At 40.3% G+C, this 16,853-nt stretch overlaps 1 protein-coding gene across 1 annotated transcript; it reads right to left on the bottom strand.

Annotated features, from left to right (window-relative positions):
* Window positions 1-532: 532 nt before the first annotated feature.
* Window positions 533-16,426, bottom strand: LOC134496737 (vomeronasal type-2 receptor 26-like). Its single transcript, XM_063302445.1, has 4 exons — window positions 15,914-16,426; window positions 9,244-9,471; window positions 5,639-5,765; window positions 533-1,434 (listed from the first exon to the last, which is right to left on the bottom strand). The coding sequence occupies exons 1-4, from the start codon at window positions 16,424-16,426 to the stop codon at window positions 533-535; spliced, it is 1,770 nt and encodes a 589-aa protein (XP_063158515.1).
* Window positions 16,427-16,853: the final 427 nt, after the last annotated feature.

Consider the following 16,853-nt stretch of genomic DNA (forward strand, 5'->3'; position numbering starts at 1 on the left):
CTACCCCTCATCCCATGTCTCACTCAGGGGAGCAAGTGCTCTAACACACCCCATTCACACTCGGACTCCCTCCTCGTCTCTGACACATAGGGAGAGAGCCTCCATTTACATTGGATGGACCCTATTACCCCCTGTTGCAGTAGGAGGATTGGGAGAATTGGGAGGGGATAGCCACACGTTTGTTCAGGCGTCACGTCATACATTAAGTGTCCAGCTACTCCAGAGATTTTACAAACCAGAGGCCAGAGGCTCCTAATCCTAATCTCTAAGAAATAAAATTATTGCAAATACTTAGAAGTCCTAAAGATATGTGAACATATATTATTTCTCTTTGGTTAAATTGCTTGAAATAAAGGAACCTAGGATTAAAGAGATTGTTTTATCATTTCCTCTTTAGTACATACCTATTAATTCTAATCTGGTAGAGGGTTTTTTTCCCTTTTCTTTCTTTCCCAAAGCAAACAAACCAACAAAAAACAAAACTGAAAGGCATATGGCAGACTTGGCCTTCTGAGACAGCTTCCTTGCTTCTTCAGTGGTTTCTCCACTTAAGATGATCCCGGTTGTTCAGTTCAGGCTTCAGAACAAGAATGTACCATTTGGGGAAAAATATGAAACTCAGCAATCCAGCACTGGAAGCTAAAATAGAGAAAACCTCCACAGCAACCATGTATTTTCCTTTTGTGCTCAGGTAGGTTGGGACAAATGACAGCCACACACTGCAGAACACTAGCATGCTGAAAGTGATAGATTTGGCTTCATTGAAACTGTCCGGTAAATTCCTGGCAAAGAAAGCCAGAATGAAGCTGGCAATGGCTAAAGAGCCCATGTACCCAATCACACTGTAAAACATGATGGGGGATGCCACATTACATTCCAGGGTAATTTCACCCCTTCCTGAGTGCATATCAGCATCTGGGAATGGGGGGCAGGTTGCCAGCCACACGGCACAGATGCCTACTTGAATAAGAGTACACGAAATGACAATGGAACTGGCCAGCCCTTTCCCCATCCACCCAGTCCCCTTTTTTCCTGGTTGGGTGGCCTTGAATGCCAGAACCACAGTGATGGTTTTGCCCAATACAGAGGAAACAGCCACTGAGAAGACAATGCCAAAAACTGATTGCTGCAAGACACACATCACCTTTTGAGGTTGCCCAATAAAAAGCAATGTAGAAAGGAAGCAGAGCAGGAGGGAGAGAAGAAGAATGTAGCTGAGGTTCTGGTTATTGGCCTTGACAATGGGAGTGTTGTGGTGTACTATCAATGTTCTTAACAAGACAACAGTGATGAAGGAAAGGAAAAGAGCCCCAGTGGCTAAACCCATTCCCATAGGTTCATTATAGGATAAAAAAGTTACAGTTTTGGGGATGCAAATATTCTGAAACTTGTTTGGATAATGATCTTCTTTGCACTCCACACAGGCAGGCATATCTGGAAAATAGAAGTTGAGCCTCAGTTACACAAAAGTTGATACTGAAGTTGTTCAGATGAATGATAATCAAGAGTCTGCTACTGAGGAACTGCAATATTCTGCAAGAAACCTTCTTTCCTTGAAAAATCAACCATTGCTGACTTCCGGTGGGGACCATGGTGGACTGAGCAGCTGTGCCTGCAAGCTTAGCTGGTGGAACTGACAACACAGAAATTTTGGAGGGGCTCAGGCAGGCTTTCCTGAATCCCAGAAATGTTCTCTGGATAAAGGAGAACACCTGGAATCATCCCATCTGTCCTCTCGATGGCTGTTTGCATCCAGAAAATCACAAACAGCATTTCACATTTGACTGGTAAGAGCTAGCTGGGAGGCAGGGCTGTCATCATTTTCCAAGCCATGCTGTAGCCTTAAAGGGACACTAAGACTGGCCACCCCATTTCTAAATCACTAAATTTATGGGGTTTTTTTTAAGTGTGTGTAACCTAAGAGAGGCTTTCTACAGTGCAGTGAGGAGAAGTTGGCTCTCTTGGTGCTTATTGTTATTTTTGGGATTACTTTTTTTTAAAAAATATTTTTTTTTTTCATTGTTGGACTTTGTTTTCCTTCCAAATAGAAAGAAAGATTGAGAGTAAACAATTGTCTTCCTGTTATTATTTTTGTACTAAATTTGAAGATATTAGCATTTTCCTACACATTACATCGGCTGATTTGAACCTTCAGCTTTCTGTTTTGTCTTTCGCTTGGGAACCATCTGCCTATCTCACCCTTGCTTGTGTAAATACATTCCAGAACTTTTCCATATCTTCAGCTTTCACTGGTTAAGCTCCTAGGGGGCACCATAATCTACTGTGTGAGACATGAAAGATTTTAAACAGATTTTTTTTTTTCTGACTTCTACCAAGCTTTTATGCAAGCTATTCAGGACATCTCAGAAAATATGAAGTCTAAAATGTGCCATCTAGTTGGGGATGTGGTGGATGAAATTAAGGAATTCAACAGTGATAGAAATGTTTCTTCAAAAAGGGAGATTGGTATTCCTATGGAAATGCTGGATGAAGGTCAGATAGTGGACTTGGAGAAATTTAATGGAGAGAGAGATCTGCAAGCAATAAGTGAAACTGACTTTCTGGTGAAATGCCACAAAAAAGAAGGGGTCATTATGTGTGGGAGATTTTTTGAAGAGAAGCTGGAATTATTGAGGGCAGCAGTTGAGCAGCTTGATTTTTTTCAGGAGAAAAGCTTTGTGCACATTGTTGTAATATGTAAACGTTCTTGTTTATTTTGAAGTGGGGTAAGGGTTAAAGAATGTTTATCTGCATTGCTTTAAGGGTTTGACTGATCTTATCTGCTTTTAAGGATTTGTATTAAGATTATTAGGTTATAAAAGAAATTTTTATTTGGATGGTTTTAAGGATTTGATTTAAGGCCACTGTTTTGAATTGTTTTTGTTTCTAGGGTTTATCAAGATTAAGATTATTAAAAATGTTGTACTATTAAGTATAATGGCAGACAATGTATGTGCTTTTTAGTCTGATTCTTATTACAGTAGACAGAAATGTATAGAATAGTAGTAGGAAGGGAATAATTACATATGTGTTATTTTTCTGGGGAAAAACGTTGTTTAGGGGGTCTATATGATTTTTTTCCCTTTATTTTAATATAAGGGGGGAGTAAATGTACTTAGTGATTTTTATAATGAGCTAAAGTGAAATAACTTATAGAAATAATGTGGTTTTGGTTTAATATAGAGTAAGAAATTGATTATGGAAATTGTTGTATATCCTTGCTGTTAAAAGTCAGAAGTCAGATCTTTCTGTAATTTTGGAAAAAAAAGATCTGTAGTGTGTTCACACCTTTTTAGTTCTTTTTCCTTCTTTTTTGTAGTTTTTTGTTTTGTTTTGTTTTGTTTTGTTTTTTTGTAGCTTTTATCCTTCTCTTGAAGCTTAATAAAATTCTTTAAAAAAAAAAGAAAAAGAAAAATCAACCATTGCTACAGGAGCCCAATATGAGATGCCGTATGTGGATCACAGAGAAATGCATTCAACTCTATGCTGAGTCTATTGACTTCTCTCATTCTCCTTTCCCCATCCATCCATTGGAAGTGATTCAGGAGTGACACTTCCAGTGGGAAATGGTGGACTAAGCAACCTTGCCCATGAGCTGGTGGGTAGAGTTGGCGTCGTGGCAGTTTTCGGGCACAGGCAGACTTTCCCTATAGCCCAAAGCATGTTTCTGGAGTAAGGAAAATGCTGAGAATTGACCCATTTTTCCTCCAGATGATGAGCTGTAGCCAGGAGATCATGGACAGCATGCACGATCAAACGGTAAGGCTTCACCAGGAGGCTGGGATTTCATCTTTTTCTGAGCCACGTTTGCAGCCTCCTAAAGGGGAAGTAAGTCCTGCCTTCTCATTTATAAAGCACCCAATTTATTTTTAAGTTTTGTATTTTAAGAGAAGTTTTTTACGGTAAGAAGAAGTAGAATCTCTTGGTGAATATTGTTATTTTTTTGGACTATATTATTAATTTCTTTAAATGGTTTTGGCTTGTTTTCCCATTTGGCATGTAGCGAGGATTGAGAGTGCATGGTTGCCTTTCCATTGCTGTTTTTGGTGCTGAATTTGAAGGATGGATTGTTCTCTTACACGTTGGATTTGTTTTTTAAAATTTTTGGCTTTCTGTTCACTTTCTTGTGGACCTGTTTGCTAGTATACTTTCTTTTGTCAATTTCAGATGGAAGTTTTTCATTAATCCATTAACTTCTATCTCCGTGAGTGAACTATCTAGGGGGAGCCATAATCTACTGCCTGAACCATGGAAGATTTTAAAGAAGACTTCACAGAATTCTGTCATGAGCATAAAGAGATTTTTTCAGACTGCTGTCAAGCTATTTTGCAGAGTGTTTGGGATTTTGGACAAGAGATGGTTGCTAGAATGTGTCACCTGCATGAAAATATTATAATGCGAAATGAAGATTCTAGTAAAGATGGGGATTTTCTTGCTGTTAGGGAGATCAAAGTATTGCCAGCTGAAGGTTAAAACAACTGTGTGAGTTTAAGACTGCACAAGGAATTGTTATGCTGGAGAAATATTATGACTATTTGGATCAGTGTTATGGGAAAGAAAAGCATGTTATGTGGGAGTTACTTTTTTCTTTGGCTGAGAAACCTGCAATTTTGAGGGCGGTTGGCCTATTGGATTTTTACAAAAAAAAAAAAAGCCTTATGTGTAATGGGGAAATATGTAAATGCCTTGGTATATTTTGAGGAGGGGTAAAAAAATTAAGAATATGTGACTGGACTGAGAATGAGGTTATTACGATTTCGTTTTTTTTAGCGATTTGGATTAAGTTTTACAGGATTTTTGATTTGTAAGATTTAAAAGGCATTGATGAGATATAATAATATTTTATATTGTTCTTCAGGTTTAATAGGGTTAAGATTGTTATAGTTTTATTAATTATAAAGGCAGACAACTTATTTGTTTTTTATAAATTGATGCTTATTATGGAAACAGAAACATATAGAATAGTAGTAGGAAGGAAATAATTAAATGGATTGTGTTTTATGGGAGAGGGAAGTTGAATTAGAAATATATATACATACATACATACATACATATATATATATATATATATATATATATATATATATATATTCTTCTTTATGTAAGGGGAAGGAGCAATTGTATTAGAGATTTGTACATGTGTTAATGGAAGGATTTATAGAAATAACGTGATTTTGGTTTATATGGAGAAAGGGTTTGATTACGGGAATTGCTGTATATTCTTGCTGTTGAAAGTTGGAAGTCACCTGTATATGTAATCCTTTAAAAGATTTTTTCTTGCGTTTCACACTTTTAGTTTTTTTTTGTTTGTAGTTTTTTTATTATTATTTTCTTGTAGTTTTTTATGCTTGCTTTAAATATAATAAAAAACTTTTTTGGGGGAAAAAAGGAAGTACTGAAGGAGTACATTAATTCAGAGTATTATTGTGGGGAACCTCTTTACCCTGAGCATTTGTTCACTAAGAATTAGGCCCAGTTTATTCAAACCGGAAGAACTCCACATGCATTTATTAGCTCTTTCCTGAGCTACCCAGATAGAGAATATAGGGATCTGCAGGGAGAAGATGACAGGAATCCCATGAAATGTCACTGCATTGGCAACTAATGTGCTCTAAAAAAATTGCACTGCCCCTCTTACCTTCCCACTCAGAAATCTTGCCTTCTGGACAGGGAATGCAGTCATAGCAGCAGAAGGGCTCCCCTTCTCTCTTTTGTTTCCTGTAACCAGGCTGGCACTTGTCATTACAGACCGAGAGAGGTTGCACCTAATTCACCAATGAGAGGGGAAACTATAAACCAACATAAACCTTCACAAGGATAAGTTTAGAATCCTTACAGTCCAGAGGAGATCATGACATGCAATTACCTATTACCGGAGAAGTTATTTAGGTGAAAATGTCCTGATCCCAAATTATTCTGTTCTACTAATTTCCTTTCAGAATGTGCAGCATAACTGAGCTTTCTGAATGATAGGATTAAAGGGTTTTTTTCTTCTTTTTCCTATAAGCTTCCTTTATTTAAAAAAAGAACAAAGAAAAAAAATAAAAGAGCAAAAGAATAAAAATAATTTTAAAAGCATAAAAATAAAAAGAGGGGAAAATAATAAAAATAATAAAAATAATTTTAAAAAGCAACTTCATTACTTTAGGCTGCTTCAACATTATTTCATGAGATGCAAACCATTTATTTGATTGATTGATTGATCAAATTTATCACTGCCCATCTCCCAAAAGGGACTCTGGGCAGTTTACAATAAAACATAAATAAAAATATAAAACTGTAAAACACTATAATACACAATAAAATAAATATGATAAAAACCCCGATGGCTGGAAGTTCTCTGTGATTTGCAAGCAAACCATCCCTTTTGGTGTCCCTTATGTATTAGCTCATATCCAATTCATCTTTATACTCTCAACATCCTATTAAGCCATCTGGAATCTGGAATATCAATGACTCTTTACTGAATGGCAATGAATTTGTAAGGCAGATGATTTTTGACACATTGCTATATTCTGAACATAATACAAAAAGAACTTAATCGTTGAATGAGAGACTTATAAAGCTACATGTCTGATCAAAAAGATATATAGTTCTCTTAAAAATATAAGTTTTCATTTAACAACAACAGCAGCAAAAAATGAATGCTGACTTATATACTAAACCTGAGATCTAATCTTATCAAGATCTAGATGCTTTTTTAAAAATGAAACTGATATTACAAACCCAGATTCTTTAAAATAACTATAACTACTCTTTCCTTTGACTATGGATGAGATCAAAAATACCATTTTGAATATGAGTAATTGTAAAGCACCAGGCAACTGGCAAATAGAGGGAGAAAATGTAGAAGCAGTGAAAGACTTTGTATTTCTAGGTGCGAAGATTACTGCAGATGTTGACTGCAGTCAGGAAATCAGAAGACGCTTAATCCTTGGGAGAAGAGCAATGACAAATCTCGATCAAATAGTTAAGAGCAGAGACATCACACTGACAACAAAGGTCCGCATTGTTAAAGCAATGGTGTTCCCCGTAGTAACATATGGCTGCAAGAGCTGGACCATAAGGAAGGCTGAGAGAAGGAAGATCGATGCTTTTGAACTGTGGTGTTGGAGGAAAATTCTGAGAGTGCCTTGGACTGCAAGAAGATCAAACCAGTCCATCCTCCAGGAAATAAAGCCAGACTGCTCACTTGAGGGAATGATATTCAAGGCAAAACTGAAATACTTTGGCCACACAATGAGAAGACAGGACACCCTGGAGAAGATGCTGATGCTAGGAACAGTGGAGGGCAAAAGGAAGAGGGGCTGACGAAGGGCAAGATGGATAGATGATATTCTAGAGGTGACGAACTCGTCCCTGGGGGAGCTGGGGGTGTTGACGACCGACAGGAAGCTCTGGCGTGGGCTGGTCCATGAAGTCACGAAGAGTCGGAAGTGACTGAATGAATAAACAACAACAACAAAAAGCACCAGGATTGGATGAATTTACCATAGATTTGTATAAAATATTCATTGATATATTTGCTGCTAACTTCTTTCTATAGTGTGTGTCTGCGTTAATATTACAAATTAAACTGCTGTTTTAGCTAATAGACTTTATTTGGTAGTTTCTCCAGTGGTGAAGAATGATTAAGTGGGCTTTATTAAAGGTAGACATGTGTCACAATATGTTTGGCTGGTAGCAGATTTGACCAATTTCAATCAAAGCAGAGAAGACAAAGCTGTAATTTTATCACTTGATGGGCAATAGTTTGTGATAAAAAAAATATGGATATCATATGTAAGTTTCCTTAACCAAATCTGGGTTTCCTAAAGCATTTATAAAGTTGTTCTAGATTCTTTATGAGACCCCCAAATGGAAAGTGAAGGTCAAAGGCCTTTCTTCATTTCCTCTGTTATTCTACAATGGTACTAGACAAGGATGTCAACTTATTTATTTTTATTTGTTTATGATTAGATTTATATCCCACCTTTATTTTGTCCAGCTCAAGGGGGCTTACCTAATGCTCCTGCCTCCTATTTTCCCCACAATAACAACTCTTTGAGGTGGGATGGGCTGAGACAGTGTGACCGGCCCAAAGCCACCCAGCTGGCTATCATGCTGAAGGGAGGACTACAGCACAGGATCTCCTGTTTTCTAACAGCTGCTTAATCATTACATTAAACTGGGTCTGAAACAATGCAGAAATGCACATGCAATCTGTATGTTTGAAGATATAGAGATGAAAATTCGTTTTTGGTTAAACATTAAAATCACCACCTTATTCAGAAGTGATACAGATTGAACTTAACATTTGAAAAAGGAAACAGTAAGAGTAACAGGCTATCAAAGCATGGGCATCAGCCACAGTAAGATGCACTAAAATGAGATAAAGTAGACTTCGGTGAGAAAAAATAGATAAAATATAGGATAAAGAGTAAGATAAAATAATATAAGATAAAATAGAGTGCAGAGGTGTATAATCAGATAAATATTAAAATTCAAAAACAGTATGTGTTTAAGTGAATTCATCACTTTGTATGAAACCCCAATGTGTTCTATAAAGCATGTTCTCTGTTGGACAGCCCTGACTATAAATTTCAGTTCTTGTGACTACATTTATGTTTGTAGTGACTACATATATGTTGTGCACTGAAGGAAATAAGATAATCTTTTGTTCGCATCCCAATATATGGTTCTGTCAAGTCGTGTCTGTAAGTGCTGAGTTCTTGCCGAAGCACATAATTGACAGTTAAATAGGACATGTGAAATGGCTTCTATTTCTGATGTTCCACAAACACACGTTCTCTTAAAATATGGCACTTGGTGGAATTGTCTGTATTTGACGTTAGAATCTAACTGATTGAATCTTGCTCTCATAAGAACTATTCTATAGTATGGAATCAAACCCATTGTCAAGTATTATTCTGTTTGGAAGCACATTTTATTTTTGGCCAGCCATTTCAATGACGTGATGTTTCCAAGTGTCCCAATATTGGTTTGGGCATTAATATCCAGAACTCTCTGTTTGAATATTGCCTTGGCCTAATGTCTGGCTGAGAATATTTTATTGTGTTGAGAAGCCAAGTTGTGAGATGATTTGGAGAAAAGAAACTGAGTTTTTTTGTTTTTGTTTTTTAAAGGAGATTAATTCATCCTTGGTGAAAATACATATCCTGAGTCACTTCTGAGGACAATTTCTCACATCCTTATCAATAATACTGTATGGCGACTTCCCAAAGTTTAGCACTGATACCCTACCTGGTTAAATCGATAGTGCCATGCAATGGGATTTTCATTCATAATAACCTTTTGGTCTCCTGTAGCCTGAGAGTTGATCATTCCAACACGTACTCTAGTAAAAGACAGGTTTGGAAACAAAACCCAGTTTATGACATCAAAATCTGTTAGAAACACCCCATTCAGGTCAAAGGACACCTTGTCCCCTATGGTATTGTTAAAAGACACTTGCTTCAGAAAATGGAGGAGCTAGATGGAAAAGGAAAGAAATTTTTAAGAAAAGGTTCCAACAACAAGGAACGGAATATTTGTTAAATATATCCAGAAACCCAAAAACATATATGTACTTTAAGTTGTTGTTTTTTTCATTAAAAAAAAAACTCATATACAGTATATGAGCCATCTCCAGACATCTCACATAGGATAGAATTCTGTCACTTTTGAAATAATTCAGCTACATTTTAATATTAGTTTGTCTCAATGAGCAGTGATAAGCATGAGCCTTAGACAGCATGGCCAGTGATGAGAGCTGATCACTCCAGTCCAATGGCATCTGGCCGTGCATCACTCATCTAGTTCAGAATTTAGTTACATGGTTCTCAAAGGTTAGCATTAGAGAGTTGGAGCTTGAGAATTTTGTGTTCGAGAACATTCATAAAGTATAGATTGAAGATTTATTGTAAGTGAAATATACATCTATAAGGTGAAAGTAGATGTGAATGTATTTATTGAACACCAGTGAATAATTGTCTGAGTTACAGTAATTTTAACTGACAAATTAATTAAGTAGCTAATAGCTATAGTTCTTAGCATTTCCCTGGGAATAAGCTCTATTGAATTCAGGGAGTAATAAACCTATTTAGGGTTAGGCTGAAATACAGCATGAAGGGGGGAGTGAACCCTCCCCCCCATCCACTTAATTAAAGGGGAAAAAAACAACCCTTGAAATAACAGAAATCACATATTGCTTTCTTTATATACTTTTCTCAAGGAATTTATGTTAAATGATACGTTACGTGTACAAAAACTTTACATCTGTCATGAGTACTGATGGTGAGCAGGAGGGGGCCCCTATCCATGCGTAGTACTGAGGAGTTAAGCAGCCATTCAAAGAGACACAGATCAGACCCACCTTGACTTTTGGGGTTTATCTGTATGGGTTTTCCTCACGCTTCTTCAGTTTGTTAGGATTTTCTGTCTAATGTAGCAGTAATAAAACACTAGAGATCTATTCCTTGTCTCAGCATGGTTCCTGACTGTTAGGACATCAATTCTAACAAACTCCCTATTCCCACTGAAACAGGGAGGAACAAAAAAAAAAGGAAGAGACATTTGGAAAAATGTCTTCGGAAAACCAGGAAATTCGGCAAGCCATCCAACAACTGGCAGCAGCCCTGCAACAACATCAACAGCAAGTAGATCTCCAGATCAACACATTACAAGCAGCCATGCTACAGCAGTTACAACAACCAGCTCTGATTAACCCACAACCAGTGCCAGCAGCAGCAGCAGCAGCAGCTCTGCCAGTAGTCTTGAGATCCCAGGGCAGTCTACCAGAGAAGTTTGGAAGAGAAGCAGGACAGTTGAGAACCTTTCTCACACAGTGCACAATGTTTTTCGACAGCAGACCAGCAGAGTTTCCCACAGACAGAACCAGAGTCACCTTCATTCTAAGTCTGCTAAAGGGACCAGCAGCCAAATGGGCTATTCCCATGGTGGAGAACAACGACCCAATTCTCAACGACTACCAGAATTTTCTGGCAGGGTTCCGAGCACACTTTGATGACCCGATCAGAGAGGTCACTGCCAGCCAGGAAATTGGGAAGCTCAAGCAAGGCAAAAAGAGAGTGGGAATCTACATTGCTGATTTCAAGCTGTTAGCAGGAGATCTGGACTGGAATGAGAGTGCCTTGAAAGACCAATTCAAACAGGGGCTGGATGAAGAAATTAAGAATGAATTAGTGCGCCAGGGAACACCAGCTACCCTAGAAGCCTTATATCAGTTGTCTGTGGTCATAGATGCCAGGCTAGAAGAGCTCAGACAGATGTAGCCGGGGAGAGGCAGGAGCCTCAGGACGCTTCCAGGATTTCCAGCTCTCTCCACAGCATCTCCTTACTCAGGACCAGAGGAGCTGATGCAGATCGGGGCGAGCAGGAGGCTTACTTCCGAGGCTGAGAGAGAAGGAAAGAGAGAGCCCTCTGTTTCTACTGTGGAGTCCAGAGGCACATGGTGAGAGCTTGCCCAGCAAGAAGCCAAGCAAATTCCATAAGAGCCCCAGGGGAAGCAGCAGAACCAAGAGCCACCTCCACCTCTACTTCCAACCAGGGAAACTCTGTCAGTCTCCCCTCCACAGAGCTCAGCAGGGAGACCATCAATCAATTAAGAAGGGCTCATACTGAGGATTCCAGGCAATCCTTTTACTACTTACCATTCATAATGCATGTAAACACAGAGCACCAGGTCAAGCTAGAAGCCCTTGTAGATTCCAGAGCTTCCACCAATTTTATTGATGTACAGACTGTACAAGGCATGAACATCCCGACAATAGAATTGCCACATCTCACAGAAGTTGAGACCATTGATGGCCAGCCCCTCAAGGCAGGGCCGATAAGAAGTTTACAGAACCTTTGCAACTAACAACAGGAGACCACACTGAGTGGATCCAACTTTATGTTACTGCATCACTTAATGTGCCTATAGTCCTGGGCACACCTTGGCTGAAGATCCACAACCCATTGTTGAACTGGACTATGGGAGCAATCTCCTTCCCAGCTAAGGAATGCCAGCACCACAAGATTCAAGCCACTCTTCTCTCTCCAGCAACCAACACAGTCACGGAAGCAGGGGGGGTCCAGTTGCCAGCCAAGTATGCAGATTTCACAGACATTTTCAGCGAACAAGAGGCCACAGCATTACCCCACCATAGGGACTGTGATTGCACCATTGAGTTGATACCAGGAGCCAAGATTCCAACAAGGGAACAATATCCCATGTCCCCCAAGGAACTAGCCACTTTAAAGGATTACTTGGATTCTAATCTCTAAAAGGGTTTCATCTGACCATCTCCTTCCCCAGCGTCTGCTCCTACCTTCTTCGTACAGAAGAAGCCCGACCTGTTGGCACCGGCAAACCAGGAGACACCCATGAGAGTGGTGCATGATTTCAGTTCCCTCAATAAAGTCACGGTCAAGGAAAATTACCCCCCCCCCTAAAATCTGATCTGCTGGATCACTTACAGAAAGCACACATTTTTACTAGGTTGGACCTCAGGAATGCATACAATCTGATCTGGATGAAAGAGGGGAATTAATATCTGACTGCCTTTGATACCAGGCTTGGTAAATTTGAGTACCTTGTTTTGCCCTTTGGCTTGTCTAATGCAGGAGCCATATTTTCCCAATTTATGAATCAAATTTTCTCTGATTTACTAGATAAGTATCTGGTCATTTATCTAGATGACATATTAATATTCTCTGAGGATGCTACAACTCATGTAACCCATGTACGTAATGTCTTACAAAGACTGAGAGAGAACAAGCTGTTCGCCATGCTAGAGAAGTGTGCCTTTGATTTAACTGAACTACATTTCCTGGGCTATAAAATATCAACCAAAGGCATATCCATGGATCCTTCTAAGGTCCAGGCAATTCTGTCATGGCAACCCACCCGAGATGTGAAAGAGGTTCAAAAATTTCTAGGGTTCTGCAATTTTTACAGGAGATTCATAAATAAATTTAGTGTCAGGGCTAAATCCCTCACACAGCTTTTGAAGAAAGGTTCAAAATTCACTTGGGGGGAGAGAGAGCAAGCAGCCTTCCAAGAATTTAAGCAACTCTTTGCATCCCAGCCACTTTTAATGCACCCTGATCCCACGAAGCAATTCATAATGCATTCAGATGCTTCAGATTTTGCTATTCCTGCTGTTTTATTCCAATATACAAACAAAACAGAGAATACATTGCTACCTTGTGCATTTTTCTCCCACACGGTCTCACCAGAAGAGAGAAACTATGATGTTTTTAACAAGGAGTTCCTACCAATTAAAGCAGCATTTCAAGAATGGAGGCACTGGCTAGAAGGCAGAACCTTTCCTGTGAAAGTTTGCACCAATCACAAGAATTTACAGCTTCTACAAAACACCAGATCCCTCACCCCATGCCAAATCAGATGGAGCCAGTTTTTCTCTCGTTTCAATTTTGTTATTTCTCATGTTCCCGGGGTGCAGAACCATTTGGTAGATGCCTTGTCTCAATCCATTCAGGCAACTCCCGCTACTCACCAGGAGGTACAGGCTACTATATTACAACCTCACAACTTTCAGCAGTCTATGAGGGGGAACCAGACAGATTTTAGCAGCAGGCAGACAAGCAGAGGACCTATTTACAAGAGTCAGAGCTCAGCAGCAGCAGGACTCGTATGCCAGGGCCAGGATGGATGACCTCCAGAGGGGCCCGCAAGACACTGCCTCCCCATTTAATGTGGAGGCAGGAATCCTCTGGCATAGTGGGTGATAATACATTCCCCCCTCATTGAGGGAAGAAGTACTGAGACTTTGCCATGACCATCAAATGGCAGGCCACGGAGGTGTTTCAAAACTCTCCATAGAGCTCTGAGAGACTACTAGTGGCCTAAGATGACTGTAGACATAAACTGTTACGTTGTTTCTTGTCATACCTGTAGATGAGCCAAGTCTCTCCCAGGGAAGCCCACAGGACTCTTGCAAGCCAAACCCACCCCCAGCCAGCCTTGGGATAAGATCTCCATGGATTTCATCACTGATTTACCCCTGGTCCAGGGGCTGACTTCCATACTAGTGGTGGAGGACCTTTTCACTAAAATGGTGCATTTTATTCCTTGCAAGGGCCTCCCATCTGCGCAAGCCACAGCGCAGTTGTTTATGGACCATGTTTTTAGGTATAGTGGCATGATAAATCACTTGGTGAGTGACAGAAGCCCTCAGTTCACTTCCAGGTTCTGGAGGACCCTTTTCCAGTCATTAGGGGTCCAGATCCACCTATCATCATCACATCATCCTGCTAGTAACAGGCAAGCTGAGAAAATTAACCAATGGTTACAGCAGTATCTCAGGTGTTACACCACTTATCGGCAAGACAATTGGCCACCTGGCTCCCCATGGCAGAATATACTTATAACAACTCTGCAATCCTCTACCAAGATGTCTCCCTTCCAAGCAGTCTATGGGGTTAACCCTTGGGTGTTGCCCAGGTCCTCCCAACAGGGAACTGTTCCAGCCACAGCTGATTTTCTTAAAGAGCAACAAGCCTCACAGGAGTTGTTAAAGAAGCAGCTGAACAGGGCAAAGAGTGCTTACAAGAGAGCTGCAGATGCTCACAGACAAGAGGGGCCAGCGATTGTGGTAGGAGACAAAGTGTTGCTCTCTACCAAGTTTTTGACCTCTACCAGGACCTCCAAGAAGTTGGACTCTAAGTTTGTGGGCCCTTTCACTGTGGTACAGCAGATAAATCCAGTAGCTTATCACTTAAAGCTGCCAGCATCCATGAAAGTCCATCCAGTGTTTCACAGAGTCTTGCTAGCCAAAGGCCCTCCCCCAAGTGCCTTACGATTGCAAATGCCCCCCCCCACCTCCAGTAATTGTGGATGGGGAGGAGGAATATGAAGTCAAGGAAATTCTGGACTCAGGGAGGAGGGGAAGGGGCATCCAATGTTTAATACACTGGAAAGGGTACCCTGAAGAAGAGCGCACACTGGAAAATGCCAGAGATGTGCATGCACCAGTGCTGGTTCATTGATTCCATCAGCTTTTCCCTCACAAACCCAAGCCTCACACTCTACCAGAGGTTCCTCATTTGACTGAGCAAGGAGAGGAATTCCAAGCAGAGCAGTTTGTAAGATGGCAACCTCCACCCCCAGCAGAGGCTCTGAGGCCAGAGCAAGAGGAGGAGGGGGAGCCACAGCCCTCCACCTCCAGCTTGAATTTCCAAAGGGGGAGGGAGGAAGAATCTTCTAATTATCTAGCTATTTTCCAGCAGCAGCCACCTGGGCCAGAAGCATTATCAGACCTGGAGAGCAGCACTGATTCGTCCTTGGAGTTTTCCTTTGAAGAATTTCCATCGTTGCCCAGTTCCCATGGGAGCTTGGAGGGGGAGTTGGACTCTTATCAGACCTCTGGAAGGGAGGGGGCTGAAATGGAATGTGAATCTGCTGGGGAGGGTGATGTCATGAGTACTGATGGTGAGCAGGAGGGGGCCCCTATCCAGGGGGAAAAACACATGCGTAGTACTGAGGAGTTAAGCAGCCATTCAAAGAGACACAGATCAGACCCACCTTAACTTTTGGGGTTTATCTGTCTGGGTTTTTCCCACGCTTCTTCAGTTTGTTAGGATTTTCTGTCTAATGTAGCAGTAATAAAACACCAGAGATCTATTCCTTGTCTCAGTGTGGTTCCTGACTGTTAGGACAACATCTTACTGAAACATGCAAATTAAAATGGATGGAATTTTCTTCTATAGTTTCTCTTTTAAAAAACTCTCCATTTTTAAAAAAAAAGATGGATTCCATAGATAGTAAAATAGATTATGCTAATTCCCACATTCCTACTAGCACTTTCTGCACAAGATTTTCTTTAAAACATTATTAATATGCTACAGAAGAATTTCTATGGGAGCAATGGCCCCAACACTGAGAATAAAGCACAAGTGGACACATTACCTCCCACGGCCGACGAGTCAGAAGTGTCTGCCTCTCCCTCTCTGCCATTCTTTTGTGCTTGAGTCTGGATGAATACATGGCATGCAAAGCATGAGCCACAGCAAAGACAGCATTATAGATACTGTAGCTCTGCCCAGTAATGGTTTTCTCTAAACGGTTTTCAGGAAGGCTATCCAGCCTCTCCAGTCCAGTGCAGAGATGACTATTGGTATGGTTCAGAACCCAGTTGGGGAAGGTGCAGCCAAAAGCATGAGACCAAAAGTCCCTTAATAAGAAATCTTCTTCTTCATTGGAAGGCTTTCTCTCCTGAACGAATTGCTGAAATCCTGGTAGCCCATTGGAATGGACAGCCAAGGATAAAGCTCCACTGTAGACCTGCTTAGCAACTCTCAGATTTTCTTCACTGCCATAATGCTTAAGCTCTAGTTGAACAGTCAAAATCCACACTTTACCATTTATCTTGCCTGTTGCTTCACTGTCTACCTGCATATTTAGCAACCAGCCGATAACCATTAGAGTGTCAAGATCACCAAAGATGAGATATATATTAGCTGTGCTGGTCAAGATTCTATTCCATAGGTTAAATGTCCATTTCCGTATGCCCCCATGTTCATTTTCCAGGCCTACTTTGTAGACTTTATCTATAAAAGCAAAACAAATTCCATGAGCAGCAAATTCTGGAACCATGATTTGAAATATCCATTCTGAATTAATTCCAGTTGCAATGAAAAATCCAACCCAGGTCCACCCGAAATAGAGAAGTAATTCAAGAATCTCTCTATACTGATGGGATTCATTTGGGACCATTTGGTAGAAGTAAGGGGCTTGGGTGTGATCCATCGTCACTGGAGCAGAGCCATAGGAGAGCTAAACAGATTGGTCATTGGGGAAGAGACAAAGAATGAAAAGGAATGAAACAAGATTAATAATAATAATAATA

Source organism: Candoia aspera, chromosome 4, assembly GCF_035149785.1.
Source record: "Candoia aspera isolate rCanAsp1 chromosome 4, rCanAsp1.hap2, whole genome shotgun sequence".
Lineage (NCBI taxonomy): Eukaryota > Metazoa > Chordata > Lepidosauria > Squamata > Boidae > Candoia > Candoia aspera.

Excerpts from the sequence above, each read along its gene's own strand:
- LOC134496737 (XM_063302445.1), bottom strand. The coding sequence starts at position 16,426 with ATGGTTATCGGCTGGTTGCTAAATATGCAGGTAGACAGTGAAGCAACA. Across the intron at positions 9,472-15,913 it reads TGACTCGTCGGCCGTGGGAG|CTCCTCCATTTTCTGAAGCA; the intron begins GTAATGTGTCCA and ends TTTTCCATCTAG. Across the intron at positions 5,766-9,243 it reads GGCACTATCGATTTAACCAG|GTGCAACCTCTCTCGGTCTG; the intron begins GTAGGGTATCAG and ends TTGGTGAATTAG.